This window comes from Notothenia rossii (genome assembly GCF_949606895.1).
Source record: "Notothenia rossii genome assembly, contig: scaffold_121, whole genome shotgun sequence".
Classification (NCBI taxonomy): domain Eukaryota; kingdom Metazoa; phylum Chordata; class Actinopteri; order Perciformes; family Nototheniidae; genus Notothenia; species Notothenia rossii.
This window is the reverse complement of record NW_027639504.1, coordinates 105,680-122,500: the sequence shown is the minus strand read 5'-3', so window position 1 is coordinate 122,500 and position 16,821 is coordinate 105,680. Positions and strand designations below refer to the sequence as shown.

The 16,821-nt window shown below is 41.0% G+C and overlaps 1 protein-coding gene across 1 annotated transcript in view; it reads left to right on the top strand.

Annotated features, from left to right (window-relative positions):
• Nucleotides 1–16,821, top strand: part of grin2ba (glutamate receptor, ionotropic, N-methyl D-aspartate 2B-a) — a 90,446-nt gene that overhangs the window by 21,416 nt on the left and 52,209 nt on the right. Inside the window, exons 3-4 of the mRNA XM_079696059.1 lie at nucleotides 26–218; nucleotides 14,432–14,546. Coding sequence (XP_079552185.1) covers nucleotides 26–218; nucleotides 14,432–14,546 — 308 coding nt within the window. The remainder of the gene's footprint in view (nucleotides 1–25; nucleotides 219–14,431; nucleotides 14,547–16,821) is intronic.

The window sequence follows — 16,821 nt, the reverse complement described above, 5'->3', positions numbered from 1 at the left end:
CTTCTCTCATCGCTTGTCCTCCCAGGTCTGCTTTCTGTGTCCTACGACGAGTGGGACTACAACCTGGAGGCTCGGGTTCGTGACGGCGTGGCCATCATCACCATGGCAACGTCCACCATGATGATGGACCGTGGGCCGCACACCCTGCTGAAGTCCGAGTGCCACGGAGCTCCGGACAAGAAGTCCCCCATCTCAGGCAACCCCAACGAAGTGCTCAGGTGAGGGGAGGCTGGGGTTAATGTTTTAGTGTTTCCTGAGAGCCATTCTAAAACATCACTTGTTCAACACAATATAAGTCTAGCAGACGTGGGAAGTAGTGGAGTACAAATACTTTGTTACTCTACTTAAGTATTCTTGTATCAGTACTTTACTCCACTACTTATTTTTCTGACGACATTTTATTTTGACTTCTTACATTTTGAACAGAAATACCTGAACTTTCTACTTCTTACATGTTGAACCCAAATACCTGTACTTTCTACTTCTCTCATTTTCCAAACAGGCTGGTTCCTTTAGTCTGAATGTGTGTTTGGTGGCGTGATCATTATTATTTAGAGTCATTGCGTGCCTATTGATTTGAACACGATCCGTGTATCCATCATTTCCTGGTCTTCTCTAAAGAAGAGGGACCAATGAAAATGTTGTCATGTTGCCGTTGTTCAGCATGGAAACATTCATTAGCTAACAATGACATTATTGTTCTATTAATATAAAGGGAGGTCAGGTACTCTTTAAAACAGCTGCTAGTTATGGGTACTTTTTACTGAAGTACATTTCAAAAGCCTCTTTACTTTGACTTGAGTAAAAAAGTTTAGTCAGTATTTCTACTTTTACCAGAGTATTTATAAACACGAGTATCTGTATGTCTACTTGAGTAAAGGATGAGTTTACTTTTGCCATCTCTGAAGTCTAGATGTTGAGGGGTGCAGTGATTATGTATTTTTGTCGGCTGACTCGGGAAGTTATCATTACGAGGCCTCCCTCGACAAAAAGCCAATGGGAGTTTACCATTGGGGCAAACAAACATGTCTGATATTAGATTTAATTGCATTTAGCTCACACTTTGGTCCAAATCGACTTCCTATAAGTGATACATACACGTTTGGTTCAGCAGAAACGTTTTGAGAAATCAACACCACTTTTATAATTGTTGAGGCATACCAGAACTAAAAGGCTTAACAATTTTGAAGCCAGACTTTTTGTTTGCACCATAGTATTTCTACACTGAGCAGAATGTGCTTTGTTCAGTCAGTAATAACAATGTTAAAATGTGAAAAAAAGTACATATTGCACATCAGTAGTGTCACTGCACAACAGCCTTGGTGTCTAGATGCTGGCACACACTCAAAACACATGCACCTTTCATCCTTTGCACTGTGATCATCGCCCCTCTGTAATAATACACACACACACACACACACACACACACACACACACACACACACACACACACACACACACACACACACACACACACACACACACTCTCATGCCCCCATCCTCCAGGAGACCCCCCCCGCCCCCAGCTGTCCGTCTCAGCAGCAGGTCTTTTGAACTGGTCGTGCAGCGCGGCGTCGCTCTGCTCGATGCCTAATTGGTCCCAATGGCGTTTGAGTCGAGGAACAGTGGCCCCTGTCGCGCTGCAGAGCTCAGCATTGTGATGCGTTCAGGGGCCGTTTATACCCTCGGCCACCCTGCGTGTGTTAGATGTAGCTGTGTGTAGTTTTCATTGTGCTAAAGAGAAGGCCATATGTGTGTATAGGTATGAAAGGGTTTGAAAAGCAGCACTCACAAAGACATACATATTCTCGCACTGACTCACACTTAAGTCGACATATACATACACTATTGTAGCTTGGTTTGAAATACTGATGTCCATTATGCCTTTGGAGAGATGACCGTATGTGATGAGTTTGTAAGGGACTATTTATCCAAAAGCATTATCTATGAGAGGAATGGTTAACCATACACTCACGCAAGGGCACTTTGCTTTGGATCGGCCAATCAGATTTGCTGTTGGCAAAATGGTGGAAAGTCAGGCATCAAAGTCTACACATCTTCCGTGGCACATAGAAAAAAAACGCCTGTTTGGACTCATTCTTGGCCATTAAAATGATACAAAAAGTACACTTAAATCTCTCTTCTGTACGTAGCACTGTCTCTACTGTATGTGAAGCTAATGCAGTAGCACTACATCTGGTTGGGCTTAAAGATAGGAAATGAACCTGCAGGATTATTTCTTTCGAGTTCCTTCATGGTTGAATGCACTTTGGATACAAGCATCAGCTAAACCAAATCGTATGTAAAGTGTTATAACTATGGGGGTAACAAATGTAACGGAATAAGTTTTAACATTTGGTTGTAAATACTCCTGCTGCTTTGTTTTTTGTTGGTGTCGATGTTAGTTCAGTCGGTTTTAAGTACAATTCTTTGTATTTTATCTTCTTGGTTAAAAGCCCCCAAAAAACCAACCAGACAGACTCCCTTGCTTACTTCAATCAGCCATTACTACAGAACACGTAGTTAGCACATTCACCCTCTGCAGCAGAAACAGAGCCTGTAGAAACACACCTTGTTGGATGTGTCATTGTTCCGTTCACGCTCCGAGACTAACTGCATCCTGTACTCAGCGCTTTGTGGTCCGTTCCAATAAACTCCTCAGATGTCATTTCAACTCGTCTGTTTGTTCGGCTCTGAGATAACCTGGAGTTTATGGCAGCAGCTGTTGTCCCAGAATGCAATTCCCCTGTTCTTCTGGCGTCTTCTGCTCAACCCTACTGTGGTTTCTTCTTTGTGTCTTTACTCTGAAACGCTCCGCCATGTTCCTCTCTGTCCTCCCTCACTTGTTCCCCTCTGGTCTGCTTTCATACACCGGCTCCGCTTTGTTCCACTTTATTCTCTTCTGTCTGAAACGGCTCTGCTTCTTCCTGAGGTGAAAGAAGTGCTCTGATGTTTCACTTTAGTAAAGGTAGTAATACTGCAGTGGGAAAATACTAATTCAATATTGTACTCAAGTATGACCCATTTAGAGTCATATTTGAATCACATTATTGTGTTCAATGCGTTGTGCCTCACTTAATGAACGCACCAAGTAAAGGTGGGGTTTATTTAATGACTTTGTATCATTATTAATCAGTTCTCTCCTCTCCTCTCTCCTCTCCTCTCCTCTCTCCTATCTCCTCTCTCCTCTCCTCTCCTCTCTCCTATCTCCTCTCCTCTCCTCCCCTCTCTCCACTCCTCTCATCTCCTATCTCCTATCTCCTCTCCTCTCCTCTCCTCTCTCCTATCTCCTCTCCTCTCCTCCCCTCTCTCCACTCCTCTCCTCCCCTCTCTCCACTCCTCTCATCTCCTATCTCCTATCTCCTCTCCTCTCCCCTCTCCTTTCTCCTCTCCTCTCCTCTCCTCTCTCCAATCTCCTCTCCCCTCCTCCCCTCTCTCCACTCCTCTCATCTCCTATCTCCTCTCTCCTCTCCTCTCCTCTCCTCTCTCCTCTCTCCTCTCCTCTCCTCTCCTCTCCTCTCCTCTCCTCTCCTCTCCTCTCCTCTCCTCCCTCTCTCCTCTCATCTCCTCTCTCCTCTCCTCTCTCCTCTCCTCTCCTCTCCTCTCTCCTCTCCTCTCCTCCCCTCTCTCCTCTCCTCTCTCCTCTCCTCTCCTCCCCTCTCTCCTCTCCTCTCCTCTCTCCTCTCCTCCCCTCTCTCCACTCCTCTCATCTCCTCTCTCCTCTCCTCTCTCCTCTCCTCTCCTCTCCTCTCTCCTCTCCTCTCCTCCCCTCTCTCCTCTCCTCTCCTCTCTCCTCTCCTCCCCTCTCTCCACTCCTCTCATCTCCTCTCTCCTCTCCTCTCCTCTCCTCTCCTCTCCTCTCTCCTCCCCTCTCTCCTCTCATCTCCTCTCTCCTCTCCTCTCTCCTCTCCTCTCCTCCCCTCTCTCCTCTCCTCTCCTCTAATCAATTTACCCATGTTAGTGATTAGATCAGTTTGCTCTGCAGAGATCTTTCGCCTCGCTGCCTTAACTAAATCTGTTCTGTGATAACCTTTGTCTTCAAGTGTTCAATCAGCAGATTAGCGTTTGGCCTTCACTCTATAAACTGCAGAGTGAATGAAGCGCTGGTTGGTTGTTGGGATGTTTGACCCGTTATCCAGACGGTTCTCTGCGGAGTGAATCAATGGATGAGGACATGACGAATGGAAAGGGAAGCAGCTTGATCAAAAGGCTCTTCTGGAAAATGTCAACATTGTGACTCAGTGGTGGAGAATGGCCTAACCCGTGCAATAGCTTAAATAAAGCCTAAATCGGGGTTACGGGATGATCTGACTCTCAAAAAGACATTAAGTGAGGTTTTCATAACCCCAAAAATCTAAATAAACTTAAAGGGGACCTATCATGCAAAATGCACTTTGTGATTTATTTTATAAATATGTGTCCCCGGTGCGTCAGGGAACTCACGCAGCGTCAGAAAATAAAACCCTCTCTCTTTTTCTCCGTACCCAAATCTTTTAAAAACGGGGGAACAACGAGCGGATACAGACTCCATCCGCTGTGACGTAATAGCGGCGGCGGACCCACAGAGAGTTGCTATCAGAAACAATGCCTGACGTGTTTTGGACGTAATCTCGTCTTTGTTTACATTAGCAAGCTTCGCTAACACTCAGAGCTAACCTGTACTGTAGAGCACATGTGTTTAAAAAGCAGGAAATACAAAAAAGAACTCACCTTGTGATAAACCCGCAAGAGAAAAAGAATTTGAGCTCCATACTGTTTCAGAAATAATCCTTGATGTGGTTTAGAACAGGATGGCGTTTTATCACAGCAGAATTTAACTTTATCTCCGGTAGAATTCTGATCAGGCATTAGCTCCGCCTCCTTTTTTTTTTTTTTTTCAAGCTCAGGGCTTCAAAAGAGGGGTTTAAGCAGTATGAGGCATGGGTGAACTGTTTGGTATTTTGAAAAAAATACTTCACAGACATGTTTTGTATAGGTATGGCCCTACAATATATGTTTCAAATATAGCATGATAGGTCCACTTTAAAAAACAATGCTTGAGAAAAATGGGACCAATTACACATATTTTAGTCTTGTCCCATCTTGCAAACTTTCTGGATTGATTTACACAACAGGATGATGTTTTTTCTGTCCGTGTGGAAACCAGTTCAAGCTCATTTGGACTGAGCCTGCCCCCTGATTCTGTGCTTGTTTTTATTGAACTTTTTCCCGCAAAGCAGTTGACAACACAAAGAACACATTAAGGAATGGATATAATAAAAAGGAGGATAAAAAAGTGAAACAAATTAAAACATAAAGACACACCGACAACATCGAAGGAGGGGCTCAGGGCGAGTGGTGGATCTTCCCACATCAACGAATTCTGTATTTGACACATCTTAGTATAAGGATTGGGGGGCGGCGATTATATACAGCACCGTGGAGCAGTGCCTTGCTGATAGGCACCTTTGCAGTGGTTGGTAGCTTTAAGGGCTTGAACCGGCGACCCTCTGGTTCTTAAGCCACGTTGTTTAAGTAAGTGCAATTTATTTTTAAAGCGCTTTTCACAGACATAGTCACACAGTGCTTGACTAAACATTACAATATCATACGAATGAAGAAGTGCTAAAAACACAATGCATTTTGAAAAACACAAACGTAGAATAAAATCACACAAGTTACCCAAACAGGAATGTCTTTAAATGACATTTAAAAGAGTCTACAGACTCGATCACCACGGGTCTTAAGGCGAGTACGTCATACATGCCGGAGCACATTGAACACAGCGTGGTGTTCCAGCTGCGTGTAGCAGTCTGATACTCGGGGTTGTGACTAATGGAGATGATCACACATGACTTTGTAGTTTGCAGATAACAAACGGGGGATGCATAGAAATATGTAAATCACATCTGGTTTTACATTTCAGTCTGCTGTCGAACGATGAAGAATCGGTCACGGCCATCTAGTCCACTCTTCAATGAGTTATACATTCACGCCGATCCCTCTCTGCTTTGCATTTCCTTAAAAAAACTCAACGGAAAACCACGAGAGGAGGACGCGACGCTAAGTAAATGAAGTCCAGTGTTGCCAGCAGTGTGACATTCAAGCTAAGGCCTGACAAATAAAGATAGCAGAAAGAAGAGCAAAGAGGGGGGGGGGGGGAGAGGAATGCACAACAGTGTTCGAATCATGAGTTTGACAACGGCCGCCCTGACCTTGCCAGACGTGGACAGGTTCCAAATCAGCTCAGAGTTGGAAAGGTGTCAAGTGCTTTTAAGCTCTGTGGACATTTCTGAACTTCTGTGGCCCCGGCGAGGCTCTTCAATGTGTGTGTGTGTGTGTGTGTGTGTGTGTGTGTGTGTGTGTGTGTGTGTGTGTGTGTGTGTGTGTGTGTGTGTGTGTGTGTGTGTGTGTGTGTGTGTGTGTGTGTGTGTGTGTGTGTGTGTGTGTGTGTGTGTGTGTGTGTGTGTGTGTGTGTGTGTGTGTGTGTGTGTGTGTGTGTGTGTGTGTGTGTGTGTGTGGGTGTGTAGTTGTTAGGAAAATACTGAATGTCCTCTTCCAATATGAGAGTACACATGATAACAAAGGTATCCCAACTGCAGCTGTGAACATGACAGGATGTGTGATTACCTAGAAGAGCATCAGGACTGTTTGAGGCATATGATAGCTATGTGATTAACATGATGATTCAGCCTCTATGGAGAGAGACATATGACAAGCATGATCATTTCTGAGGTGGAGCTAATCTGAAGTAAACATTGAATACTGCTTTCTATTCCTCCATCTTGTGACTGTGTAACTCCCTCTCTTGGATATCAGCATGTGAAGGACACTGTTCAGGAACTAGTTGATGCTCTGTATGTGATGACTACTTCCATTCTGGAGAGGATCAGAAATACATGGATCCTGAGATTCAAGCTCAAGCCGGTGACCAGGGATTATTAACATTTTGAAGTATTTCGAAAAAGACTTTTGAGAAAAAATAAATAAATTTGAGATTTTGAGTAAAAAGTCAGGATTTTTTAGAAAAGACAGAATTTAGAGATTTTTTTTTTTTAAATACAGAATTTTGAGAAAAAATACAGAATTTTGAGATGTTTATGGAAAAGACAGAATTTTGACATTTTGAGATAAAATACAGAATTTGAAGATCTTTTGAAAAAATACAGAATTTTGAGATGTAACTCCCTGTCTTGGATATCAGCATGTGAAGGACACTGCTCAGGAACTAGTTGATGCTCTGTATGTGATGACTACTTCCATTCTGGAGAGGATCACAAATACATGGATCTTGAGATTGAAGCTCAAGTCGGGGACCAGGGATATTGTCCTAACATTAGTGTACTCCTAAAGCAGCGTTTGGACCCTATTGAGCCAAAGGATGAGTGTGTGCCGGCGTTACGGACAGCGTTTCCACCTGGGTGTTTGTGATGCTATTTCAGTCTGAGTGTTTAAACTGGAGTGTGTGTTTATGGGCCAGTGGGAGGCGTTAAACAGAGTGTGTGTGTGTGTGTGTGTGTGACGGGGTCTGATTGGATCTGGGTCAGGAGGCTCCTGCCCTCTTTCTTCCCTCTTCTTAATTTATTTTTATATCACTGTTGCTCCGTCACTAAACGTATTGTGCCAGGTTTATTCAGTTCTCTAGTTTTATTTGTGAAGCGGCGTAAAACCTCCAGACCAAAGTGCTGTGCGGAGAAAGAAATAACATATACAAATCACACAGCTCATGAACCATAAAATAATAACTGTCATATAGTAAAACCAATAGAACATTTAAAAAGCAATAAAGGCAAGTGTTGAACTCTAAGGAGAAGAGGTGGGTTTTAAGAAGCGATTTAAAAAAGATAACATAATAATAATTACATTTTTTTTTTTAAATCATAATTTTAAAAAATCATAATAATAACAAAAATAAAAATAAATATTTGTATTATTTTAATAAGTACTACAAGAAACTGAAACAAAAATAAATGTCATAAGATGCCATAAAATGAATTAAATCTCAGGTCTAGCCTTACTGTTGTGGATCAACATTAATCTGCATCAACCAATCAGGGCAGACTGGGCTCTGGTTTCAGACAGAGGGTGAAAAGAGGCAGAAAAATAAAGAGCTTTTTGAACATTAACACATGCAGACATGTCACAATAGAGGAACAAAATACTGCTTTAAGTGCTGTCCATCATTTGTCAAAAATAAACCAGGTTTTCTTCACGCTCTCTTCCATTAGCACAACTTATTGCATTGTTCACTTCTTCACCCTCGTCCGAACCATAGAGGTCTGAACACAAACACTGTAGATGCATTCATGTGCAAACATATGTACATGCACCAGATTCACACCTCTATCTGATTCACACCACTCCAACTTACATTCTCTCTATCTGCCATATGGGGCATGTCATCATCCTCCATATAGATCCTCTCCTCTGTAAGAGCCAATAAGGACATTGCACAACAGTAATTGCTTAGGAGTGTAACTCGTGACTAATTCATGTCAGGGTTAATTTATTAAAACTGACTTATCAATATTTCACACAACTCCTCCATTATTCACAGCTGAACATGCGCTAAAACGTATCTGTGTCAGGGCATGTGTGTGTGTGTGTGTGTGTGTTTGTGTTTGTCTGAGTGTGTGTGTGTGTGTGTGTGTGTGTGTGTGTGTGTGTGTGTGTGTGTGTGTGTGTGTGTGTGTGTGTGTGTGTGTGTGTGTGTGTGTGTGTGTGTGTGTGTGTGTGTGTGTGTGTGTGTGTGTGTGTGTGTGTGTGTGTGTGTGTGTGTGTGTGTGTGTGTGTGTGTGTGTGTGTGTGGCACTTGTCGTTGAATGTAACTTTGTAGATTTACTGACGTTCAGTACTCAGTAAATTAAAAGGTAAAATAAATGTTTAACTTTAATACATTTATTCTACAGCTGTAGTAACTGTACTCATATAGATTATCATTAGCATATAAAACACGAGCTTTTAAAATAGGATATTTTGATATCAATTAAACTAGCCAACAAGTTAGTTTAATAATCATCTTACCAATTAAAAAAATTATTAGTATCTATGAATATTTAAGTGATTAAAAAAATTATTTAAAATAATTTTGCAATGCTTTTATTTCTATCAAATTCTAGAGTGACGTATTCAATAAGATCTTATCCTATTTAACGTATCGTAATGTATCTAATTATATCATATCGCAGTAGTATCATATCTTATTGTAACATATCGTATCGTAGTCATAACATATCGTATAGTAACATATCGTATTGTAACATATCAAATTGTAACATGTCCAATTATAACATAACATATTGTATGGTATCATATTGTATTGTTACAAATATTATCGAATCTTATCAGGTCGAATCGTTACGTATCATATACTATCGTATCCAATCATATCGTAACATATCCTATCGTATCTCATCTTATCGTAAAAGCAGTAGCATTGTGCAGAAATGTGCTGAATACACAGAGAGATGGACAAGCTCCACAGTATTTTGTTGGAGGAAATAAGAGAAGTCAGTGTCACTCGCTCTCCTTCTCCAGGTGGAGACAGCTGCTGCTCTTTGAATTTAGATTCACCTACTGCACATACAGTGAGATTCTATGCGCTGCAATCTGACATGTAAGAGGGCTTTATAAAGTGTGTGGGTGGATGTGTGCATACTAGCATTCTTAGTGTGAACGTTACTGAATGCCTTCTCATGACACATACAGTAGAGACAGCTGGTGGGGGCTGCAGATTTGTGTTTACATGTTTATTTGTGTCTCTGGCATGGAAAGGAAGGCAAGAAATCTCTCTTCAGTTTTTCTCCGAGCCATCAGAGGACTGACTGGGCCGATTCCAGATGTGGATGTAGTAGGGCTGCTCAATTAATCGTATTTTAATCACAATTACGATTATGGCTTTCAACGATTACGAAAACAACGTAATCGAAAATATACGATAATTTTTTTTATTATTGCTTTTTTTTTAAATTATTACTTTTTTTTATTGCTTTTTCAGTTGAATAATTACGTCTTTTCTACATGAATATTTGTCCCCGGTGTTCCAGGGAACTCACCAAGAGTCAGAAAACACAACCCTCTCTATTTTCCTCCATACCCAAATCTCTTAAAAAGGGGCTGCAACGGATCTGTACAGACTGATCCAGATTTGAACACTTCTATGACGTCACAGAAGTGGCGCTACGGCTATTGGGCCAACTCAACCAATCAGGAGGAGACAGCCACGGACATTGCCGTTGGAAAGCGCTGGAGACGCTGTAGTACATATGCCAGGCCTGTAGATGGTGCTGTTCTCACAGAATCAGCCCATGCAAAGACAGTGTTAAATTGAGAAAAATGAGGAATGGATAAAATGCATGATCTGTTTGGTATTTTGAAAAATAAAAAGTATAAATATTTCTTATATAGGTATGGTCCTACACTATATTATTCAAATATAGCATGATAGGTCCACTTTAAAGTTCAGGGTAATCAACTGTTAAAAACATACTGTTCAAAAAAAAGATTCTCCAATAAATTGATGTTTTCAAAGTAAATGGATAATCGTTTTTAATAATCGTGATATCAATTATTGACCCAAATAATCGAGATTATGATTTTTGCCCTAATCGAGGAGCCCTAGGATGTACTGTGTTCACCCCTGTTTAAAGCTCTAAAAAGAAATGCTGAATAAACCCTCACTGTTTATAGGGATAGTGTTCCCCTATATCAAATATACTGTATATGTTTACCTATTGTTATTCAATCAAGGCAATTAATCTGAGCTGCAGTTACAATCTCAAATAATAATAATTTTTTGGAGCGCTTTAACCAGTGATGTTTTGTGCTGTTTTTAAAAAAATCTTTTTTGCATTTTAAAAACCTATATGGTTGAAGGGCATACATAAAAAAAAGAGATGTAATTGAAATAGGAGCACTAATAACACTAATACATTAAAGAGGCCCTTTTTGGAGGTTTTCACTTTTATTGTATAGGTTTTAGTGCATGTCAATGGTCTGCAAAGGCTAAAATCTCTGTTACAATCATGCTTCTATTGGCTAGCGCTCCAACACATTATACGTGATAGGTTAAGGGGCGGGACATCTCTAAGCGGTTGATCAATCACAACAGAGCCGGCCAGCTAACCAATCAGAGCAGACTGGGCTCTGGTTTCAGACAGAGGGTGAAAAGAGGTGCTGCAGCACAGGCAGTAGGAGAAAAATAAGAGCTTTTTGAACATTAAAGCATGGAGACATGTCCCAGGTAAATGTGTGTCCAGTTTGACTAGAAAACAGACCGATGCATTGTAATAGTAACATGCCATCATCCCCCCCCCTCTCTCTCTCTCTCTCTCTTGCGCCCTCTGCGAGATTACCGTCTCCATAGCAACCCAGCAGATTGGCTTGGATGTCACAGTGGTTGTGGGTGCCATGGCAACACACATATGCTTGTGTTTCGCTCCGTTACAACGTGTGCAGGATACAGGAACACACACATACATATGCACACATACACAGACACACACACATAGGGTCCTCACATTGTTGCACGTAACAATAGCTCAGCGCTAGTAAAGATTAAAGGGGAGTGTTTGAGGGGGGGGGCAGCGTCATGTCATTTTGCAAATGGCTCATGATTTATGCAGCAGATTCTGTGCACTTTGAATCAGAGCCAGATCTCTACGGGACGGTCAGCCGGACGCTCAACACAGCCTGTTGGAAACATCAATATTTAATACAGGAAGTAGAATCAGGAATGTGGTTACAGTAAATACTGAAGTTACTACATTATAATAATAATAATAATAATAATAATAATAATACATTGGATTTTTTTCCCCTAATGCTCAAAGACGCTTTATATAAAATCAGAAAACAAAACAAATGATGGAGTACACAGGATACATACGATACCCCCAACTGCAGACCTATTATTATTAATATTTATTTATTCTGTCTTGTGTGAGAAGACGATGTCCTATTTTTTTCCTATTCAAAATAAATTGAAATGTTCTTTGTTTATTTATTTGTTGTATGACATTTACTCTCATCATACTTTCCAGTCCTTTATTTGTATCTTGTGTCTCTACTATATTCAAAAAGAGATTCAATTTTAATTAGATAAACTAAAACCCCCAAAAACAATTACATTTAAATTAGATTCACAAATGGCAGACTGGGTTAAAGGCAACACTTAATGAATAGGGCTACAAGAACAACTAATTGGCATTCTTTTTCACCATATTGGAGGGATTGATCATTATTTATATTTATATTAACATGAGGATGGTCTGAGGATGGTTTAAGAGGATCTGACCAACACAAAATGATTCTGCTGGACATGCATGTGATCTTATGTATGTCTCGTTCTTTAGACACCTTTTTTATTATTATTTATATATATATTCATCTAAATACATATATATATATATATATATGTATATATATATATATATATGGTGTGCAGGGTTATGATGAGGCAGAGTGTTTCCATGGAAACAGTCAGAGGGAGGGAAGAGGAGAGAGAGTAAAGTGTGTGTGTGTGTGTGTGTGTGTGTGTGTGTGTGTGTGTGTGTGTGTGTGTGTGTGTGTGTGTGTGTGTGTGTGTGTGTGTGTGTGTGTGTGTGTGTGTGTGTGTGTGTGTGTGTGTGTGTGTGTGTGTGTGTGTGTGTGTGTGTGTGTGTGTGTGTGTGTGTGTGTGTGTGTGTGGGATGACAGTGAAGTGATTTGAGTTCACCTGACTTAAACATTCCTGTTCTCATATACACACACTTACACACTCCCACGCACATTCACCATAATCACTGCAAGAGTGGTGTGTGTGTGTCTTTGTGTGTCCGTGTGTGTGTGTGTGTGTTTGTGTGCTGTGTGCTGTTTAGTTGAAGAAAGGTGAAATTATTTTACCTTACAGAAACAATGCTGCTTTCTCTCTGTCGCTTTCTCTTTCTCCAACACAAACGGAAGCAGACACACACACACCAACCCAGTCTCACGGCATTTCCTGTTATAGTCACATATTTAATCTATTGATTCGTGTTCACCAACACGATTTCCCCCTTCTTTTCGTGTCACACAGAACGATTTATTTTAAAAGCAATGTATTTCTATTGGTAGTATGCTTCGTTCCTGCGCCACGTCTTTTTTTCCGGTCGGGTCGCGAAAGACCGGAAACTGTGTGGTTCATCAAAACATGTTCTTACTCAATATCAAGCCACGATTATTGTTTTTATTTTAAATCGTATAATGTCGGACTTCTTTTGTCTTCTGTGAGGAAAATAAATGGGGCTCAGAGCCTCAGAATACTGAAATCTGTAGTTTTTTAAATATTTTTTTCCTTCTAATTTCTTATTCTTTTCTAAATAACACACTGTTATTTACTCAACAATAACACACAATTATCCTTGTTTTTATTTATCTTTTTAATTCTATAATCCTGGGCTTTTTTGCCGTTCCTCAGGAACTGAATTTCAAAAATAAAATAACCCGGAAACAGACGTAGGCCTATAAGGGACATTTCAAGCATCATTGCGATACACAGCCACTGAACTGATTACCCAAGATCCTCAGCTATGCTTTAAGCTCGGTGATTGGATGTTTTAGCCCCAATACACTTTGGGATATGGTGTTAATGCGATATGAAATCCAAAAAGTAAAAAGTGAGCCAATAGTTTTTACACTTATATAAATAAAACAAAAAGGGTAGACTGTTTAAGTTTGGGAGATTTAGTGGTGGGTTTTCCTACAGTTGAAGCCAAGCTATCTGTTTCTTGTGTTTCAAGGCTTTGTGCTAAGCTAACAGCTGCTAGCTTTAGCTTCATATCTAATGAACAGATCTGAGAGTTAAATCCATCTAACTCTCCGCCAAAAAGCAAGCAAAAATATTTCCCAAAACGACGTACCATTCCTTTAAGGCTGGACACATTGAACCGTGGATGTTTGGAAAGATAAGAAATACTTTATTGATCCCATATTGGGAAATGTTTGCTTTGCAGCAGCATTAAAAACATTACAAGGAATTGCACATACGATCATTTTCCGAAATGAATTCTCCTCGTTATGATCTTAAAACCACCACTGCTGTTTAGCTGAAGAGCAGCTGATGACTAATGTATATTCATGTATTTAAGAAAAGCTGGCGCAGACATTGGCCGAAAGCTGTTTCCTGGCAGATGATGCATTTATGTAATGTCAGCAGGTTTGTCTGGGAAGATATAGTGGCTTATCAGAGGATTTCTCGTACCATTAAACTCTAATGTTTGGGAAATAGAGTCATGATATGGATGTTTTCATCTGTTTGCATTACACATATGGAGCCTGGGGATTTTCATGGCCATAACGACACCGCTGCTGAACATAAAACCTTTGAATATTAGAGTAATAAAATATTGCGTGTGAGTGGTTAATGACGGATGTTTTTCCAGGAAGTGATACATGTCTGAATGAGTGTCTTTTTCCTGGATGTTTCCCTCTGCAGGTACCTGATGAATGTGACGTTCGAGGGGCGTAATCTGTCGTTCAGCGAGGACGGATACCAGATGCACCCTAAGCTAGTCATCATTCTGCTCAACAAGGAGAGGCAGTGGGAGAGGGTGAGCAGTGTGTGTGTGTGAATAAGTGTGTACTCATATTCAGCTGTATCCTGTAAGTACAGTTCCTGGTTGGTGCTCGAGTATCTGTCCGTCTATCTGAATCTCTTATCCTCCCATTTTCACTTTTTAAGCATTTTAAGCCGAAAGCTTTACAGGCACTTCTCTGATTAGATGATATCTAGTGGGTGAAGGTGCCTTTGAGCAACACTCTGCAGCTCAGGCTCCAGAGCGCTGGGGTAGTAAAAATGCTTGTGTGTTCATTTTTTAAAAGCTTGAGGAAGCTATAACATACCACTTATCATTTAATGAGTATTTTTACGTATTCAGTTTGCCTCTGCTGCACACAGAGTATTTCTACATGACATTTGTTTTATTATAAACTGTATATAAAGAAGTAGACGTGGTGTCACCCATGGGTTTATGAACCTTGGTTTTGAAGCCTTGAGTTAGGTATTCTGAGTTTGTTGACATCTTGTTTTCGTCTGTTGACACCTTGGTGTTTGGCCTTTTGTTTTCATGTTTCTCCTTCCATTTCCATCTTTGTTTTTAGTGGTGTTCATCTTGTCTTTTGGCCATTGTTATCTGTTTTTTATTTACGACGCGATCTTCCATTTTTCCACCTTCTCTACTTTTGTTTTTGCCTATTTTTTTATTGGTTTTTGACCATTGTCACCTAGTTTTTTGGTGCAGTCGCCATCTTTGATTTTGTCTGTCGTTAACGACGTTGATCAAGACTTCTTAGGGCGACCGACATGTTAAAATTGACTTTCATGACCAGAAAACTCAGACAACGTAAAATGACAATTCAAACTTTAAATCGTTGAACGAACAGTGAAATGTAAGCATAGTTATTGGGAAAGCAGCAGCCTTTTCACACCATATGTGAGACTTAGGAAAAAAAAAAAACTTTATAAATGCACAGTCAGCTTTCCTCCGAATAAATGAGGTTTGAAGAAAGCTCTTATAGTACAGGTAGAGAAATGGAATAGATTATCTTGGTGTAAAGCAGATGTTGGTGACGCGTACATTTAGAAACCAACAACCTTAAAGGTGGGGTAGGTAAGTTTGAGAAACCGGCTTGAGATACACTTTTTGTTATATTCCATGGAATGCTCCGAACATCCCGATAGCAATGAATATCTGAAGTGCTTTGACAAAAAATACATAAAACATTTCGTTAGTGGAAGCCGTAGCGCTGTAAAAAGCACGACCAATCATCTGAGCCGGCCCGGCTAAAGTAACTGGATGGCCTACCTGCCTGTCAGCCTTCCATCTGTGCACAAATTTATCTCGTGCCCTCATTGGTCATGTGCGCGTTCGTGTGTTGGAGGAGGGGCTCTGTAAGGAAGTGGCAAACATTTTCCGGCTGTGTATTTTCAAATTCCAGCGCACTCAAGCCGGTTTCTCCAAAATGCCCTACCCCACCTTTAAAGGAACTTGCCCCTCCTGCAAAGTCACCATCCTCCTTCTCCTCCATTGTGTCTGCAGTCTGACCCCTTTGACTCGCCCTATTCTTTATTCCCTGAGTTTCTCTCTAATCTATATTCTGTCCTCTGATCAGAGAACAAGGTGAATCGCTCTTCTCCTCTCTCCCTTTCTATCTTTCTCCCCTTGCAGTCTGCACCTCCCCTTCTCTCCCCCTTTCCTCCCTCCCTCATGTTTAATTCTTAGCTTGACTTCCAGCTGAACCACTTTTCTTGGATCCTAATGAGTTCCAGCTCCTACAACCATGCACCTTTGAAGTAGTGTGAAGACTCTGGAGTGTCCAGTCCAGTTTGCTCTCCTCCGGGCGGATTTTAACCCCTTTTTCACACGGACTCCCTCCCACCTTTTCCTTCCATCCGTCTTTCCCTTACTCACGCTTTTTTTTTACCCCCTCCAGATACAACGAGGCTGCATTGTGCCTCGGAGATACAAATCCTCAGCTTGTCCAACCCAGGCAGCCTTGGCCAGTTTGTGTTCCCTGGAGTGTAATATATGTGTGTGTGCTCATTTACATACTTAACGAGTGTGCAAACTTTACACTCTGGCGCCTCTCTCCCGTTACACACTGTCCAATTAGCTGAAGATCCATGTCCACCCACATCTTCCTACAAGTTAAAGTGGGCATTTCTAGAGGAAAGAGCTCATAAGAGGCGTATGCTGTGTCTCAAATCGCGTACGTCTGCGTTACAAAAGTGCGTCCCACTGCGAAATATAGCAAAATGACACTAAGAGTACCTGGATGGTGCACTCATAATGGTCAAAAAAGTTGAGTGTCTAATGCTGGACACTT